The sequence below is a fragment of the Rattus norvegicus genome, chromosome 7 (genome assembly GCF_021556685.1).
Source record: "Rattus norvegicus strain SHRSP/BbbUtx chromosome 7, alternate assembly SHRSP_T2T, whole genome shotgun sequence".
Lineage (NCBI taxonomy): Eukaryota > Metazoa > Chordata > Mammalia > Rodentia > Muridae > Rattus > Rattus norvegicus.
The window spans coordinates 80,564,549-80,583,381 of NC_141540.1; the positions used below are offsets into that span (position 1 = coordinate 80,564,549).

Consider the following 18,833-nt stretch of genomic DNA (forward strand, 5'->3'; position numbering starts at 1 on the left):
CTTTTACCCTTAGAGACAGGAATCAAGATTTGTTCTCAGGAGAATGCTTGACCTTTCCCCTGATTTAAACCCTAGAGTCTTAAGAACAATCCTGTGACTTTGAGAGTTTTCCCTTGTGACATTTTTGGTATTTCCTTTTGACATCCCCTCATCTCCTGGGGCTTGTGACTTCTTCCTTTAAAAAGCCCTTCTCCCAGCCACTCAGGGTCGACACCTCTGTCTCCTGCGTGGGATACATGTCGGCCCGGAGCTCTCCATAATAAACTTCACCTCTACACATTGCATCAAGATGGTCTCTCGAGTGTCTGGGGTCCGCGACTTCCTGAGACTTGAGTAAGGGTCTCCCTTCGGGGATCTTTCAAGGGAAAAAAAAACAAAACCAAGCCCTGTAAAATCAATTCCTCTTTCTCTTCCCTTTCCATGGCTGCTGAAAGTGTCTACCTTTTATTTTAAAACTAGAGATTAAGCCAAGATCCTCCTGCATGTACTGTAAACATTCGTACTGGGCCATTCCCTTGCCTTCCTTTCTGCTTCTGTGTCTTGAGACCATCTCCTCTCACTGGGAGCCCAGACAGTGCTTGGGCTCACTCTTATGCATCAGGCAATCCTTGAACTTGAGACTTCCTAGTCTCAGTGTCACACCATCTTGCAGACACCATGTGTGGTTCTATCCAAACCCCATCAACTGCCTCCTGCAACTCTCACTGACTCCAATCCATCCTACACATTCGGCTGGCTCCCTAAAATATGATTTAGTCAGGCTTCCGTAAATGAGCTGGTCATAAGACAAGCTCTCAGGCCTTGGACCAAGTCATTCTCATAGGGTGACAATTTGCTACCATTAATTCACAACTGGGGGGATTTCCAAGGACATGGGAGTCCCATAAAATTGGCAATGTCCCTGGCAAAGCAGGGTATAACGTTAGTGCCACAACACCCTCCTGGTCTCTTTTACTTTACTACCATGTATGCCATGAAAGTGTCATATAATAATGTAGTGATATGAGGAGAAATGAGTGTGCCCTGAAGTCTCAGGCATTTGAATATTTGGTTCCCAGTTTTTGACACTGTTTCGGGAGGTTTAGGGGTTGTGGCTTGAGGGAGGGAGTATGTCACTGGGGTTGGGCTTTGAGATGTTAAGACCTCCTCCTACTCCTGGTTCTCTCTCTCTCTACTTCATGCTTGTAGAAACAGCTGCGCAGTTCCTGCTCTGCCTGCTGCCTCCCCACCACAACATATCCCTCTGAAATTATAAGCCTAAAAGACCTCCTTTCTATAAATTGCTTTGGTTACACTGTTTCACAGCAGCAATGGAGAAGTAACTGATACAGGTGGTATCATGCATTTAGATCAACTCAAACTATCACTTGAAAACATTCAATCACTTGAGCTGTATCAGAATTCCTTCTATATTTGATTCAGCACTCAAAGCCCTTGTCTGCATGAGCAAGAATAATCCTAGTTTCTCTTCCTCACCATCTGTACCTCACCCTGCAGTGTCTTTATGACTCCTTAGTGTATCTCTCCCAGTCTTCTCGTGAAGCCCTGGCTTCCCCACAGTGACAGTGTGTCTGCTCTCTGTTTTCAAACCCAGAGACACCCTTGAGGATTCTCTTGATCCTGTACCCTTTCCTAAGCACAAGCCAACCTTCTGTGGATTCACTGCAGATGAACACAGCTCAGAATTATCTTTAGATCATGTTTTTCCCCATCAGGATTCAGTCCTTCCCCATCTCCTGCACTAAGGTGAATTGTTTCAGTTTTCCCTTTGAAATATTATTTGTCTTTCCCACATTTGTGCCTTGTCTGTCCCATTAACACACACCTTTTTAAATAACAGGTATTACTCATTACACTTATGTCTTCCACAGTGTTCAGAAATCACACATAGTAAGCAGTGAATCTGTTTATAGCCAACTGCCAGCATTCTTTTCCCTTGCCATGTGGAATTTAATAAGCTTCTATACTGATAAATGTTCTATCTTAAAAACATGGACAAATTTGCCTTTTCATTGTTGTTCCTTTGGAAGCTTGGCAGGAGAGTAGAGTTGAGAGCAAAGTCAGGATTTCCTGTTGGGAAAGAAAAGCCAGGGGGCAGGCAGAGATAAAATATAACGGCAAAGTAAAGAAGCTACATGTCAAAAACCCAGAGAGGCAAAGGGCATTGCAAACACAGAAAGATATCTAGATGAAGAGATTCACGGGAAAGAAAAAATAAAACAAATCCATCTACCTCAGAAGGCAGGCAGAGAAACCCCAGCAGACATCCGTCCCCTGCTTAGGTGCCACACTCTGCCCAAGAGGGGTGGCCTACTTGACCTCTGCACAGGGTGTTTTGTGAGGGCTCTGGACAGATGGGAAGCCTCACTTCTGGTCCAGGGAGGTCATATAATCACAATTACAGAACTAAAAGCAGGCCTGGTGAACCACTGAAAAATTTCCTGCAGGCAACATAATCACAGCATGAAAACCAGTATTGATCGATTTGCCTCCCAGCCAAAGAAAAATCAAGTTAGACAAAGGAAATTAGACAACAGGTTTAATGTGACTCAAGTTACAGTGATCAAATAAATCTACCCTGCCCTGTCTTCTCCCCATGCTCTCTGTGGTGTGTGCAGTCACTCTTTTCTAGGAGACACTGGGTAGGCGTTCTGGAGGCACACAAACTCTTTCAAATTGGAAAGTCAACTGCCTTCTGGTGTCCAGAGAAGCCATGCTGCCTGCCGGATGTGCTCTAGGCCGGGGTCCAGGCACCCTGGCAGGTTTACAGGGATCTGTGCCGTGCCTCAGCCAAGTGAATTCTTATAGCCAAGGACAGACATGCCGTCTGTTGCCCAGGAGCATAGGGGAGAAGCCTTGGTCTCACTTGCATCAAGAGTCTCCCTTTATATCTATCAAGAGTCAGGGACTGAAGGGTCAGTGTAGGTGTTTGTTCAGGATGTGCGTGTCTGTAATCAAAGACCTTGGGTTTACATGTCTTGGGTGTGAGACAATACTTTGAAGATTCACTGTGTAATTAGAACAACAAAGTGAATGCAGACTCAAGAGTCTGAAGGTGAATGTTTGCTTCACAGGGAACAGGAGAGGGGTCCAAACTCTCTAGTCCATTTCTGTGGGTCTGGCCTGGTTGATATGGGCAGGTAGAAACTACAATTCAAAAGACATAGATTGGCAAACGTTTATATTGTGTCCCCACTATGTGCTTGTATATTCCTACTCTGTGTATAAAGTTTTTGTACCTTCATTTATCCCCTAGTCTCTAAGCTCCTGATGTCTGTATCTTATCTTATTTATTTATAATTTTATCTGTACACAGTGTGCTTGTTTGAGAGAATCTTACTTTCTTGGTGATGCTGGGCATGGAGCCTGGGACATCGTGACCTGAGGCAAATGCTGTACCAGGGAGCCACAGTTTCACCCTGGGTGTTTGTTTGTTTGGTTTGGTTTTTGTTTTCTTTTTTTAAATGGGTTGGACCATGTTGCCCAGATGATCTCAAACTCCTCCTATACCCAGCCTCTTGAATATTTGGGACTATGACTGTGCAGTCCAGTTGTCTGGCTAGATGTTTTTCAGATCAGTAAAGCAACGAATGGAATCTCCGAGACCATAGAAAAGAGCTCTTGGCAGCGTGCTGTTCAGAACCCAGACATAATCCTGACAAGGGTGATGTCTCGAGTGAATGGCGTCTTTGTCTTCCCTCACCATTAAGCATTGCCTTTCTTACTTTAACTACGCAGACTCCTTCTCTTGCTCTACATTAACTGAGATGTGAGCTTTTGGTATAGTTCCTCATTTCAACTCAGCATGGATAGGCTTCAGACATTCACATGGGATTAGAAGCCATGAACCATGGTTTGACTCTGAAATTTCCTCTACAAGCTCATGTCTTGAGTGCTTATTTCCCAGCTGGTGGCACTGTTTGCGGGGAGACTGTGGAACCTTTTGGTGGTAGGGCCTAGCTCACAGAAGTAGGTCAATGGGGGCCCAGCCCTTACATGTTGTAGCGTGGCTTCTGGTTCTTTCCTTCTGCTTCCTGTACCACTGTGATGTAAAGAGCCTATGACAGGCATTGCTGCAGCTGTGAGCTGGGCGGCTTTGCCATGCCTCCTTCTCCATGACGAGGACTCCCTAAAACCGAGCCAAAAGACAGTCTCTCGCTCTTGTTTCCACCACATGTTCTGGTCACAGAAATTTAAAACACTAACTAATATGCTATGCCCTGGTATTTCTTATTGAACTATCACAGTTATTCTTAACTTCATTCTTCCAGTCTTGAGTGAAGAGAAATTTAGATAACTCTAAAAAAGGAACAAAACAGGGGTTGAAGCAAAAGACAGAAGGTACAACCTCTTTGCAGACCCTGATTTTACAACTTGGGTGTAAAAAGTATGGTTAAGCTTTATGGCTTTTCCCTTCTCCTTAGTTCATTCACCATCGGAAAGGCCAATCTATTGGCCTATGTTATGGAATGAGTGGATAAAGGACACATTATAGTACAGGAGAAGGAAACGTCTGTGTCCAGACAGCACTGGGCTCTCAAGGACTAAACAAACAAAGATGGGTGAAGCCTTCTGCCTCTGGGGCCAACTCAGCTACAGTTAACTTTGAGACTCTAAACCTTATTCAGTTCTGTGAGTCTAAACTAGAGTTTCTCAGACTCCAGTGTGTATCAGAACCCCTGTAGGGCATGTTCAAATATGAAGAAGCCAGTGTGGGATAGGACTTGAGAATTCGCACTTGGAATAAATTCCCAGTGGTGTCATGGTTAGTCCAGGGACCTCTCATCTATAAAAAGCAAATAAAGAAACAAACAAAAATCTTAAACTATGAATTTCGGTGTCTTGTTCAAGCCACTGGGAAAGCAAACAAGCAAACAAACAAAAAGCATTACCTTGAAATACTCAGTCTCCAACTACCACTGTCATAGGTTCTTTTCCCAGAGGGAGTGCTATGTGTTTGCTGGTCTTTCTCCAAAGCCCCTGTAGGAAACCATGACTCTTTCTGCACACTGCAAGTATAAGGTCCCTAGGATTCCTATTAAGTACTAACATCAAATTTCCTTTGATGCCTATGGACTCCTTTTTGTTTCCTCCATATCCTAGAACTCATATTGTCAGAGTAACTAGCGAGAGCTAAGAGTGGCTCTAAGACCTACAAAAGGGTCCATCCTGGAATAAGCCACCATAATGCACAGGCTGGTGATAGCCCCTAGCCACTGGCTGTAGACTATGGCTTTTATCAAGGGCAGCTTTAGGGATGAAGACAGAAATGCCGGGATTCCTTTCTTCTTATATTTTTTAACTGAAAAAGAAAAACTATAAAATGTGGATCTTGAGATGGGTCCAAGAGCTGGTAAACAAAATTCAGAAGGGAGAAACACACACACACACACACACACACACACACACACACACACACACACATCTAAAAGCACATATTTGCTTTTGGTAGTCCAAGGCTACTAAAATCTGGTTCATTCACTCAGCAAATAATTATCGAGCTCCTGTATTTTCCTGCAACAGTCCTGGGATCAAGGCCAATGTGAAGACATAAAAACACGAGTGTATACTGGGTAGGGAGGAAACAAGACAGGAGCTTAGCTGAGCCTGTGCCTCTTACACAGCTTCTCTTGGGCCTGAGGCTTTTGCCTGATTTTAATGCTAAACCCAAATCCTGCTTGCTCTGGCAAAGGGAAAGGCTCAGGATTGCCTGGTCCCTGAGAGTCAACACTGACTTGCTTCACTTTTATCACGTAAACAACAGTTCAGCCATTGCTAAGAAAGCCCTCAGAAATCATTTCTAGTTCACTTAAAAGGTTCAGTTGCATAAGAACACGTTCAAATAAACAACGTACAATAAATAGTGGTTAATATTTCACCCCTATGTGTTATCAGGGAAGCTAGACTTTCTTCTCATGAAAAGTTCAAACTTAAGCATCTGTCTTCCGAAGGCCATAAAATAATCTTAGGTGATTGGTTTGAACAGCTTCACTACAAATAATTTTTAAGAGGTCACATGGGGCACTGAACCAGGATTTCATCAGGCTGTCCTAGACAAAGAGAACTCGGCAAGCTTCTCAGTTTCCGTCTTTCTCCGTGGAAACTGGAGGTGTCTATGAAATGGAAGATGCCCTGAGTGAAATATCATTCTCTTACACTGTCTTCATGTTATATAGTGAGTTCTGACGGACAGCCATGGCTAGCCACAGCTCCCACCCACCCACACACTGGGCCCCTGCTGCTGTGTGGGCACTGCTATGTACTGAGTACTGTGAGCATTGCTTACCTATAAGCTGAGGATTTGTGTACAGCATCCTTACAACAGCAATATTTCAAAACCAAAACTAACCAAGTAGCATTCAACCAAGTAGCATTCTTAATGTCACAACCAGCTCAGAAAAGGCAAAGTTGTTAGTCGCAAACCGTTTTAAAGAAAAATTTTAATAAAAACATTTCTTCTCCCACCAGGGCATTACTACCCCAGTGCCTGAACAGTGGGCTGCATTTGGTGTGGATCAACCACAACAACAACCACAACAACAACACTCATACTTCAACATACTTCACTATAATTACCATCCATCGAGAAATTATCCTGGGATCATGCACATCTGTAGTATCAACTGTGTGGAGGATGTTGCTACAGCTGTGCAGACCCACCTGCAGCTTCCAACATCATGCTGCATCATGATAGCACAACAGAGAAATCATGCTGTGACCATCCATGTTTCTAGCCCTGTGTGCCCTCTCATCTTCCCTTACCATATGAACTGGAAGAACTGAACTTTGGGGCCTGAGAGCAGAGTTCTTTACAGCGTCCGTCAGCAATAGGTATGAAAAGCAAATCTTTATGCTGTTCAGCTTTTCAAAACAATCACAAACTCTGTGTGTGTGTGTGTGTGCTTGTGTGTGAGCTTATGTATGTGCTTGTGTGTGTGTGCTTGTGTGTGCTTGTGCATGTGTTTATATGTGTGTGTATGTGTGCATGTGTGTGTGTGTGCTTGTGTGTATGCTTGTGTGTGTGCTTATGTGTGTGCTTGTGCATGTGTTTATATGTGTGTGTATGTGTGCATGTGTGTGTGTGTGCTTGTGTGTATGCTTGTGTGTGTGCTTATGTGTGTGCTTGTGCATGTGTTTATGTGTGTGCGTGTGCGTGTATGTGTGTGTGCTTGTGTGTGCTTGTGCATGTGTTTATGTGTGTGTGTCCATGTGTGTGTGTATGTGTGTGTGTGCTTGTGCATGTGTTTATATGTGTGTGCATGTGTGTGCATGTGTGTGTGTGTGTGCACTCTCACATGTGTGCATATACTTCTTTGGAGGAAGAAGAGAAGAATTACAGTTCAGAAATTGGATGACACACAATGAGCCACTGCAAGGAAAATGCCAAGCAGGCTCTTTGAAGGCATCCCCGATGCTATGGCATCACTGTTTGGGTCTTGATGCTTTTTACTTCCCATTGCTCAATGTCCCTTAAAGAACTATCCCTCTCCTGATCAATTTCATACTAAGATTCCTTGGCAGAACCCAGGGCACATTCATAATCCTCAAGTCATTACTCTTCACTGAATATAAAGTTAAATTCGTTTATCTCTATCTACACTGAGAAAAGGCAGGAAATTAAGCAGGAGAGGCAGCACAATGCCTTCCAGAATGGTGTATCCAAGGTCAAAACTTGCTGTAATTGAGTTTAAAAAAAATAATAAACCCAAAATAACTGGAAACAAAAATATGCCTCCTCTGAAGAATACAGACCAGCTAGAAGTCTTCATCAAATGTTTCAGTGCACACAGTAGTCAATGTGTGTTTGTGTGCTTGAGATGCTGTGAGATACCCTGTAGCTCATAAATACTGAAAAGGGACGGTTTCCATAGTAACTAAGTGCTCTTTAATGAATACCAAAGAGCCAGAGCTCAAAGAACAGCCTTACATTGCCAGCCCAGGAGCTACTGCTGCTTTGCAGACCTGCAAGTAGCTGGCTTTCCCCTCTCTCCGATCAGACTTTTCACAGGTTGGCCATTTTGGCTGATCTCTGTTTCAACCTCATGACATCTTAAAATTCTGTTTCAATGCCACATAAAAACCACACTCCTGATTTCTTCTCCCTAAGCTAAGTACCAGAATATTCTACCAACAAAAGGCCAAATAAGTAGATAAGGGATATGTCCTTAGATCTAAAGCTTTGACCCGAGCAGTGAAGCGTAGGGCACACACACTTCTGTCACAAGAGATAGACGGTGGCTCAATGAGCTGTCAAGCTGAATGCAGGGGACTCTTCATTTCCAAAACGAAAAAAATAGTTGATGATGTTCGCGTTGCACTAAACGCAGCCTTTATTTAAATGTGTAATGGCACAGAAGAGGTTTTGCAGTTGATTTTGCAAAGACTTTTTTTTTTACAGACTTGTTATGTTTAAGGTAATCTTTCATCAGGATTTCCAAACCTTCCCCTCACCCCACTCCCAGTCCCCTCTCACTATCCTTCAGCGCTCATCAGATGCCTCACTCCGGAACCATGCAGCTCCATTGTAGATGTACAAAACAAGAAATGAACGGAGAAAAGCATGGATGCCCTGCCTTTCTCCTGACCTCCTTTGGTGACATTAACGAAACCCGGTTTTAGGGCAGCAGATTATGTAGCGGGCACACTGTTCTCTACATGCCGTTAATAACCAACATGAATCAAAAACAAGCAGAAACATCTAGGAACCATGTAGCCCCCAAAGCGTTAGCAATCCCTTCCTCTCTCAGGAGGCTGCCTCCTTACGTAACCAGCAGCTCCGGCAGCTCAGTGTAGGTTGTGGGCGCCCCCTTCAGGATACGGAGTTCAATGTACATTGCTGTCATCTGCAATAACTAATCAAAGGAGGCAATCACCTTTGCTAAAAGCATTTGAGGAATTTTGCAGAAAAACATCTAGTGTCTAATTATATGATAAAACAGAGATCACACATAACACCAGTCTGAAGTTAGTGTTAAAATTACCATCATAGGATAAAGGGGAGTACTTTTTCGCAAGACAGACTATCCTCCTTTAGAGAAATCTATTTCTTCCCTTGATTAAATAATACTTTTCCACAAGGCTAACTTTGTTAACATTCACCTTAGTCTATGACAGTGACTGCCTTGTCTTCCTTTTCCCTGGAGCCAGGACTCGTCTCTCACACCATCCTCAGCTTTAACTGCTTCACTCTGGACTCCTCCCTGGTGCTTCAGTTCACTCGGCCTCTGCCTCAGTCTTGTCTCTCAGATACAGATGCTGTACCCACTCCCATCCTGTGTGACAGCACGCCGTTCTCTTCTTTCACACAGGATCTCTCTGCTCTGAACCTCTCTAACAGTATCCGCAGCGCATCCCTTCTGAGACTGAGACCACCTCATTCTATATTCCCTCTCCTCTCCCTGGACTGACAGTTTCTCAAAGGAGGGACCTGTACAATCCCCACCCTCAGAACCTGGCTCCAAGGTGAAGCAGCTCAGAGAGAGTTTGTGAGCACCCAAGAGCAGTTCTCTTCAAGCCCCAGCTACTTCTGCTTGACAAACCGCTCTCAACCTCAAAAGTCAAAGTCTGTTTCAAGAGAACAAAAAGAACGAAACAGGACATCCTCCTGCACTTAGAAAAGCTCATTTTTACTGATCTGTGTCTGCATCCTTCCATTCTGTTCATCATTGAAGGATCCTGTACAGTAATTAAAAGCACAAATGAGGAGATGCTCTCCTTGACATTCTCTGAAGCACATCTGTTGCTGAAGGCAGTCTTCCCAGTGTCCCCCAGCCACTGCCAAGTCCCCCCAGCCTCCTGTGCACTGTGGAAGGCCAGTCTCTTCCACTTTGCTCAACTGCATTTGCTGAAATTCTACTGTGCTGAGCTTGACCAAGCCCAAGTTCCAAAATACCAATTCGAGCACAGGTCTAGGGCATAGCACCTCACTCCTTAGGTTTGGCTTGTGTGCAGTAACTTCCTCTCCAAAAGTGCCATACAGAAGAAGCAGGTGCTGGACCATTGCTATGCCTGGCAGAGACTGACCCAGCCAGGCACCCAGCGCACACCAACTGTGTGATATTACCTCTGTTATATGCACTCTTCATGACTAATGGAAAGTGAGACTTTTGTCTTATTTGTTCCCCAAACCTGTGGCTGGGTAGGAGAAAAACCATCAGAAAGAAAAGCACAACAAAGACATTCTCCAACATACTTGAATATAATTCCTTATCACAGGTAAAGGAATTAAAAGCAAAGGTAGAGAAATTGCCACACCTCAGCCCAACCTCAGATCTAATATGGGATCCTGGGTGGGATCTTGGGACAGAAATGAATGCTGGGTTAAGAGCTGAGCAAACCTGAATGCAGGATAGGCTCTAGCCACTCATAGTATAGGGATATCAGTTCATTGACTGTGACAATAGTGCCATTCTGTCAGTGTGACCCCGGGGGAGTCTCTCTGCCATCATCATATCCCCTATTCCTTTTTAAAATGCACCTTAACAATATAACAAAGATTCAGAAAGTAAAGGAAGACTATGGTGTGGCACTGTGAACAGGTGCGCAGGAGTCGCTAGAATTCAGTGTGCAGGGCAGGGAGAGGTGGGAGGTGACGATGGTGAGCATTCTCCATCTCTAAGGACAGTACAGAGCTGTGGATGATGTGTGCAGTGAGGCTAAAAATATTGTGGTGCATTAGAAATGTCCCAGCTGAGGTCATCTGCATACATTTTGACTGGGAACAGAGAGCCCAACTGAGTACCTTTCTCATAATAAGCAGGCCAGGAATAGAGAAAATGGGTGTTGGGATTGACCTAGATACTCCTGTTTCTCCCTTCGTGTGTGAACTATGCAAAACACTCTCTCTCATTGTTTAAATGATCATCCAATCCCTTATCCCATGAAGCCTCCTCCCCAACAACCCCCTCTCTCTTTTCTCCATATTCTACAAATTGTGCATGTTAGTACAAAATTTTTATGGTATATGAGAAAAAAATTCATACAGAATTTAAAATGTCAAATAAAAGTTCCAAAGAGGACTGGGCCATTTCATTAGCTTGATAATATTTTTCTGTCTTCAGTTGGATAACAAAAACATAGAAAATGGAAAGATCTATAGGTTTCTAAGAGGATGTGGGAGTTGGCATAGTAGAGCCCCTCCGTTTACCTGACTGCCTGGTCAACACAGGGGAAGGAACTGAGCATAACCCAAAGTGCGCATACTCAGCAAAGCACACAGTAGCCGAACTAGAAAGGATAAGGTCATGATAACAGTGTATCTTAATGGCCCCACCACCGTGATTCCTAGCAAGCTGTTTTTAAACCCATTACATATCCAAAGACAATCTTGAATTTCTGATTCTCTTGCCTCTACTTCCCAAATTCTGGAATTATGGGTATTTGACATTGTATGTAGTGTATGCAGCAACATTGGGTGTAGTGTATGAAGCAACATTGTATGTAGTGTATGAAGCAACATTGGGTGTAGTGTATGCAGCAACATTGTATGTAGTGTATGAAGCAACATTGGGTGTAGTGTATGAAGCAACATTGGATGTAGTGTATGCAGCAACATTGTATGTCATGTATGAAGCAACATTGTATGTAGTGTATGAAACAACATTGCATCAGTGTATGCAGTGCTGGGGTTTGAACATGGGACTTCCTATATAAAGCAAAGACTATCCACAGGGCTAGCTCATTTATAAAACATGTTCACATATGTTGGTTCATGGTAATCTTGAGGTAGACATAGTAATGATTACTTTGTTTTATAAAAGAGGAGTAGGTATACATTGATCTCATTTCCTTTCTTCTTTATGTTGTGCGCATGGTACCAGGAACAGGACCCAGAACTTCAACAAGTTCAAGAAGCTCTTTGCCATTAAGCTCTGCAGATACTTTAAGTGGCCCTTGGTGGTGCCAAGTCAGAACCCCAGTCACTCAGGCCTGTGTTGCTTCCCAGTGCTTCTGGCACTGGGGTATTCATGATAAGCAGACCAGAATTGGAAGCATAGTACTTGGTAGTGCTAACACATATGTGTCATAGTAATGACAACTTAGTGTTCACAAGGCTAAACACACACACACACACACACACACACACACACACACACACACACACACCAAAACAGATTTTACATTTTTAACTTTCTTTAGTCATTATTATATAAAGAACAGTTGTTATATAAAAGATAGGTAAAGAACAAATAAAAGAGATGAACAGCTGGATAAATGCCTACCAGATTAGGAATAAGATGCCTATTGCAGTACAGAAGCATGAGTTTGACCTTAAGTTAGTTATTCTTAGACTAAACTGAAGGAAAATTAAGTAAGTAATAGACCATTTTTAAAAAAATAACTGCACATCTGGATCATTATGCACCACTCTGAAGCAAGTGACTAGGACAGGAGGGACAAAACAATGTTACAGAGATTAGTAACTGGAGCTTGTGAGAAAGTGATCTAAATTTGTATAGCCTCGGGCATGACTCAGGGAGACATAATCACAGCCTATAAATACCCTCCAAGCAGCAAAGTGTGGTAAATAAAGTGAGTGAATTATTCACAACCTTACATTCCGGTCATTCCTTATTGTCCAGTTGTCTGAGGAAGACAACACATTGTACCTGAGCTGGTGTGATCCGCAGAACTCAAACCAGGGAGAGACTCTCAACTGGGGTCCTGCTGGAGACACCCAGGTCTGGAAGGTTAAAAGGAAGTGCCCAGCAGCTCAAAACAAACTCCATGGCAGTTTTTAGAGGTGCCTTGTCCCCTAATGCTTTGTCTGGACATACTCTTCCTTCCTTTCCTTCCTTCCCTCCATTGTTCTGTCCTTCCATCCACCTTTCCTTCTTTCCTTCTTTCCTGTTCCCTCCCCCTTATAGGTCTTTCATATACCATATTTGCATATATTGTGTGTTGTATTTTTATGGTTTTTTTTGTGTGTGCAAATGTATGTCTCTGCGTCTATATGTGTTTTTGTCATTTTTTTAAAAAAGGTCATTTTCTTCTGTTTCTTCCTATTCCAGCTGTTTTGCTTTTATTTTGTCTTACACTATTTTATTGCTATTAGAGTGGGTGAAGAATAGAGGGGGGGTGATCTGGAAGGAGCTGGGGGAGATGAAACCATAATTAGAATATATAATATGGCAAAATATACTTTCAATAAAAAAGTGAATGAGTTGCAAAAACTATTAAATAAATAATTGAAGAAGAAAAGGAGACTAGGAGGAGGAGGAGAAAGAGGAACAGGAGGAGGAAGAGGAGAAAGAGGAACAGGAGGAGGAAGAGAAAGAGGAACAGGAGGAAGAAGAGGAGAAAGAGGAACAGGAGAAGGAAGAGAAAGAGGAACAGGAGGAGGAACAGGAGGAGGAGGAGGAGCCATGGAACCATTGTCCCAGTGCTCTCCCTGGGATTAGAACTAGACTGGAGAGTTTCAAAGTTCAACAGAGTATTTTATTTTCTTTCCACTTTGATACAGGAAAACAGAGAATAGAATTAAACTGTCAACCCCAATGGGATAAAAATAGAACATGAAAAATGAAGTATAATTCTTGCACATTGTTCACAGTTATAGTTTTCTCATTAACTTAGAGTTGGCTTCCTTGGTTTTACCTGAGGACCGCCATCTTAGATACAAAGCACCCTCTGCCCCACAGACTTGCACACACTGTCACTAATCAATGAGATGACTTAAACAGAATTCTTCACAAATTACCACTTTTCACATATTTCTTTCATGAGAGAGGAATCTTGAGAATGTCTGACTTTTCTAATTAAACCTTGTGATCGTCATAAGCCACAAGATGTTTCAAAAGACCAACCTAGTTCCAGCCTTGGAGCAATGGCCTAAATTACTTGAATTGCACAAGAGGACCATTGCTGGACAGTAGTGGGACCTGCAGAGTGAGACTTACAGAAGAAGTTCTCCAAAATACAACCCACACAGATCATCTGGAGTCCACAAAGCCAAGTAATTGTTCTCCCATTATCCTTCCTGGACTAGTAGAAAGCCTGTCTACATTTAGCTTTATCAGGCATAGATTCTTTAAATGTAACTCCCTCTCAGCATAAGGACAAAGGCCTCGGGTTGTGACTGGCTGTGATCTCAGGATAGCTCCTGACTCGAGGTTCTCACGCAGCTTTTTACTGCTTGGCACGGATTTTAAAGCAGCAATGAGGTGATGTACTGGAATGATGGCCAAAGACTACCTGCCAGGACCATGCCCTGGCAATCCCCATGAACTGATCCCTAGGTAGGGACAGTGAGCGTCCTGAAGAAAGTGCCAACCATAAAGGACCATCTGGGGCCTGTTTCTAGGCTCTCAGCCATAGGAGCTTCCTTCATGTTCCAAATTCCAAATGGCCATCTTTTTCCCAGTAGGTGGCCCAAGGGCACTTTGGTATCTCTGTAACAATATCACTTCCTAGAAACTATGCACTTTTACTATGAAAAACACACACATATTAGACCTTGAATAAATTCCATATAGTGAAGGCAGAAGGACCATCAAATCTCCATGTACACACATGTGCACACACAGTGTTTGTGTGCAGAATCCCCTCCCTTACCAGTGCTTACCACAAGGACTGAGCAAACAAGTACTGTTGGGGACAGTATTTTACAAGAAGAATTTAGCAGAAATTGAACCTCCATCAATGCTCTTTTGAATTGGTGGAATTTGCCAGACCCACAATATTAACTAACATAGAAGAAATATGGAAATTGAGAACAAAGGGTTTAAGCCCGCTGGGAAATGCAGGCTGAGGCTGAGCTCATCTGGAAAGTTTGGCTAACTAAAAGTGATGTCTTTTGTGCTGGGATCTTTCTATCTAAAAGCTTTTAAAAGGCTGTAATTATTTTGAGTTTCCAATTCAGTTCTTTTCAAATTAAGCCTTTTCTTTTCTTCTGCTCATTCCCTGCATGTGAACTCGGGCCTTTGCCAGGTGCTGGAGTGGCAAACTCATATTGGTTTTCTATACATATCCATTCCCAGTGAGTTCTACACAAAGTTGGCATCCTCTGTGCCAAGAAAAACAAAGAAACACTTGTCCATCCAAACCTTTATCTTCTGCACAGGCTTAGAATTCCTGAGCACAGAAAAATAAATTGCCTAGCAAGCGATGCTGGGAAAGGCCTAGGTGAGATTTCTTTGCAACCTTAATGCTTTTCTTCAAGGGTAAAACCTGGTAACACAAGATATCAGACTTACCTGGTGGCTTCTGGGTCCCAGATCACAATGTCAGCATCTGAGCCTACAGCTATTCTTCCTTTTTTCGGATAAAGATTAAAGATTTTGGCTGCATTTGTGCTGGTAACTGCCACAAATCTATTTTCATCCATTTTGCCACTGTGCTGTAAAAACAATTCAAAGAAGATGCATTTGTTATGATGATCAAACATGAACGCCTCCTCTGGAGATAAAAGTGAAAGACTTACATCTATCAATCCAAACAGAACTGTATCGCATTTCCTACATCAAGGAGTCTGTGCATGTGCAGTATAAGTCAGTCACAGCACCATTGACAAAGACAAGGACCTATAGAAGCCTGAAGATGGCCTTCCTAAAATCCAATCAGATTAAAAGGCAACCCTACTATATCTTTCCCATCTGTCCCCAGATCATCCAAGATTACTCCACACAGTAGCTAAAGGCCCATAATGGCATTTTCCATCCCCCTTTAAAGTTTTCCACTGTCATAACAATATTCATTTTATACTTCATTTATTGCAGACTTAACTCTGTGAGATGATCATGTGGATAGTAGGTAAAATACTACATAGTCAAAACAAGATAGTTATAATGTTTTTAAATTATGTGATAGTGCCTTTACAAGATAAATGATAAGCACAAGAGGTATAATTTTATATAATTTAAATTTATGTGAAGCAAAAAATCATGGAAAATCTATTTTAAGAAATTTTAACATAGAATCTTTATAGGGCTTATATATGTGTATGACAAGACTGCCTTTGAAAATTTGTTTATTATTTCTATTAGTCCCAGAAGTAAATCATCTTACTGTTTCAGAAAATTATACAATTCCATGCATGTTATTGGAAAATACTCAAATATTTTTAAAGGCCATATTTAAAGATGTATATAAATATATCTTTATATGAATGAGAACTAGAGTAGACTGAAAATCTTTCATTAAGATGTTTACTGTAGTAACACAAGTGTAAGGAGGGAGTTTGGACTATAATTTGGAATAGTTAAGCAAGGAGAAAGAGAGGGAGAATCATGAGGGATGGTTAGAGCTAAGAGTGGAGAAAGGGGGTCAAGGAGGAAGATCAGCAGAAGCTAGAACTGGAGAGATGTTTCGAAGACCCTTGTACTAAATTGATTGCTTAAACACGACCCGTCTGGTAATGGACAGCACTAATGTGTTTTTGAGAAGGAATGACATACGCCGAGCTTCACTTAGAGCAGAGTCACAACTCAGGATGGGACAGGTTGGAGCAAGTGGTCACTGAGTATAAGGAAGGCAGCTTTGAGACTATTGGAACAAAACTGGAGCCTCCAATTACATAGCAGTTATGAATATGGAAATGAGGAGGCATTCTGAAAATAAAATCAATAGGATTCAGAGCATAATGAATGTGTTGGCTACTTGACACAAGGTAGAGCTATGTGGACGGAGGCAACCTCAATTGAGAAAATGCCTCCCTAAGATCCGAATGTAGGCATTTTCTTAATTAGTGATGGAAGGTGGAGGAGCCCAGCACAAGGTGGGTGGTTCTATCTCTGGGCTGACGGCCTTGAATTCTGTAAGAAATCAGGCTGAACAAGCCCTCATGGCTTGCCAGGGAACAACATCATCTAGGGATCTGCATCAGCTGTGGCCTTCAGGTTCCTGCCCTGTTTGAGCTCCTGTCCAGACTTCCTTCAATGATGGACTAGGGTGTGGAAATGTAAGCCAAATAAACCCTTTTCCTCCCTAACTTGCCTTTGGTCCTCATGTTTAATCACAGCAATGAGAGTTAGAAATAGCAGTGGATGTAGGAGAAACAATCAAAGAAAATTCTCAAGTATGAAATATGATAAATGTATCATCAAAGAGAGTTATCTTTGAAAAGCATCACAGGGAGAACCTTGGGTCTACTTAGTCTTGCTGTAGATCTTTATAACTGCACACAGCACATGGATAGCTGGGTTAATGCCTGACTTCTGCCCATGGGGTTTTGCTCCATCCTTAGGAAAAAACTTTTTATTCATTCTTCATTTATTATTAGTTTAAAAAAAATCACGTTGCCCACAGATTTCATTATCTATGTAACTTCAGAGAGCAAATTTAATATCCTCCATATATTTTTCCCATCAGTTCAAATATTTACATTAATGACACATAAAGAATAAGCCTACATGGATCCAGTCCCCAATGTCTCTGCACAAATGACAGAACACATCTTCTGAGATGACCTGTGCAGCGAAACCAACTGCTTGTTTGCTGGTGATATCCTGGAGGGGTGTGGGGTGGGGTTGATAGTGACTGTAGTGATTCCCAGTTTGTGTGTGTGTGTGTATGTGTGTGTATGTGTGTGTGTGTGTGTGTGTGTGTGTGTGTGTGTGAGAGAGAGAGAGAGAGAGAGAGAGAGAGAGAGAGAGAGGAGAGAGAGAGAGAGAGAGAACTTTCTATAAAGGTTTGTGTTTCTTTGGTCCCCCAGCAACATGACCCTGCGTGATCCCATACTCATTCCCATGAAACTCACCACGCCCTTTTCCCATATCACCGACATCCTGTCCTCGACACCATTCACCCCATTGGGAATCTTAGTGAAGTCATCCTTCCCTAGAGCTTTTTGGCAGGTGTTGAAAGTGCAGTTGTCACTCCCTGTTGTGGTCAGATCGCCACTGTAAAGAATGGACAAGGAAGAAAGGCAATGATGAGGTGAGGGGGACACTCGGTGTTTCTTAGCCTTCTGTCTCCTCTGTGAGATGCCAAGCAGTGGGAGGGCACATGTGAGAATTTCTAGGTGCACAACTCACCCGTCTTCTCTCTGTCTTAGGAAGCACTTTTTGAGAACACGCTCATAAGGATTATGGTACAGAACCCTTGGCAAGTCTGCCTTCTACCGTTTTTCAATTTCCTAGCCTAATTGGAAGAAGCTGGCTGGTGTGAGGAAGAAATGGCCTGTGAGGTGATAGGGTGCCTGCTAGACTCTCCTCCAAGACCTGCGAGCCCGTGGCTGCAAGCCTGTCCTATCTAAAAACTGAGAGTTGTATGACCCTGGCAATGCAAACAGTATGCTCACTAGGAGCAATGCAGGGATAAATTTCTTGTGAGTAGAATACCACATAAGATAACCTCATGGTGATCTATGGCAATGGAGGCTGGTCCTCCAGAGCAGCCCAGTGGCAGATGTCCATATTGTCATGAACACAGATGTAAGACTGGCTGAGAACAGACCGTATTCTCTTAAACATCCTAAGTCCAGTGTATTCTGCTCCTCATATACCATGGCTCCAACAGAAGGCCAGAAGGTCTTTGGATCTACAGATTTAAGAGAAGCTTTCCTCCATCCAAAGATAAGACTGATAAAGAATTATCTCCCATCCAAATACTTTACGGTCATGTAAATATTATTACTTAGCCAACAGATTCATGAGAAAGCCAGGCGTTGATGGATCAGGTCTCAGTGGGGGACCCATGACATGGTGGGCTGCATGGCGCCATTCTTTATTCCAGTACTGAGTGCCATCCGTGCCCAGACCTGCTGCAATTGGTTCTCCATAGACCACCTTTCCTGGAAGGTTCAAAGGCAAGATTTGGTCCCTTAATGCACATTTAAGAAAGTCATCTGACAAACATACACAGTCTTCTCTCTCAGAGTAGAGGATGATACTGTA

At 42.8% G+C, this 18,833-nt stretch overlaps 1 protein-coding gene across 2 annotated transcripts in view; it reads right to left on the reverse strand.

Annotated features, from left to right (window-relative positions):
• Positions 1-18,833, reverse strand: part of Dpys (dihydropyrimidinase) — a 78,505-nt gene that overhangs the window by 28,595 nt on the left and 31,077 nt on the right. For both annotated transcript variants that reach the window (XM_087558939.1, NM_031705.2), the window contains 3 exon segments: positions 18,574-18,730; positions 17,696-17,837; positions 15,195-15,337 (listed from right to left, as the gene is read on the reverse strand). In XM_087558939.1, coding sequence (XP_087415065.1) covers positions 15,195-15,337; positions 17,696-17,837; positions 18,574-18,730 — 442 coding nt within the window.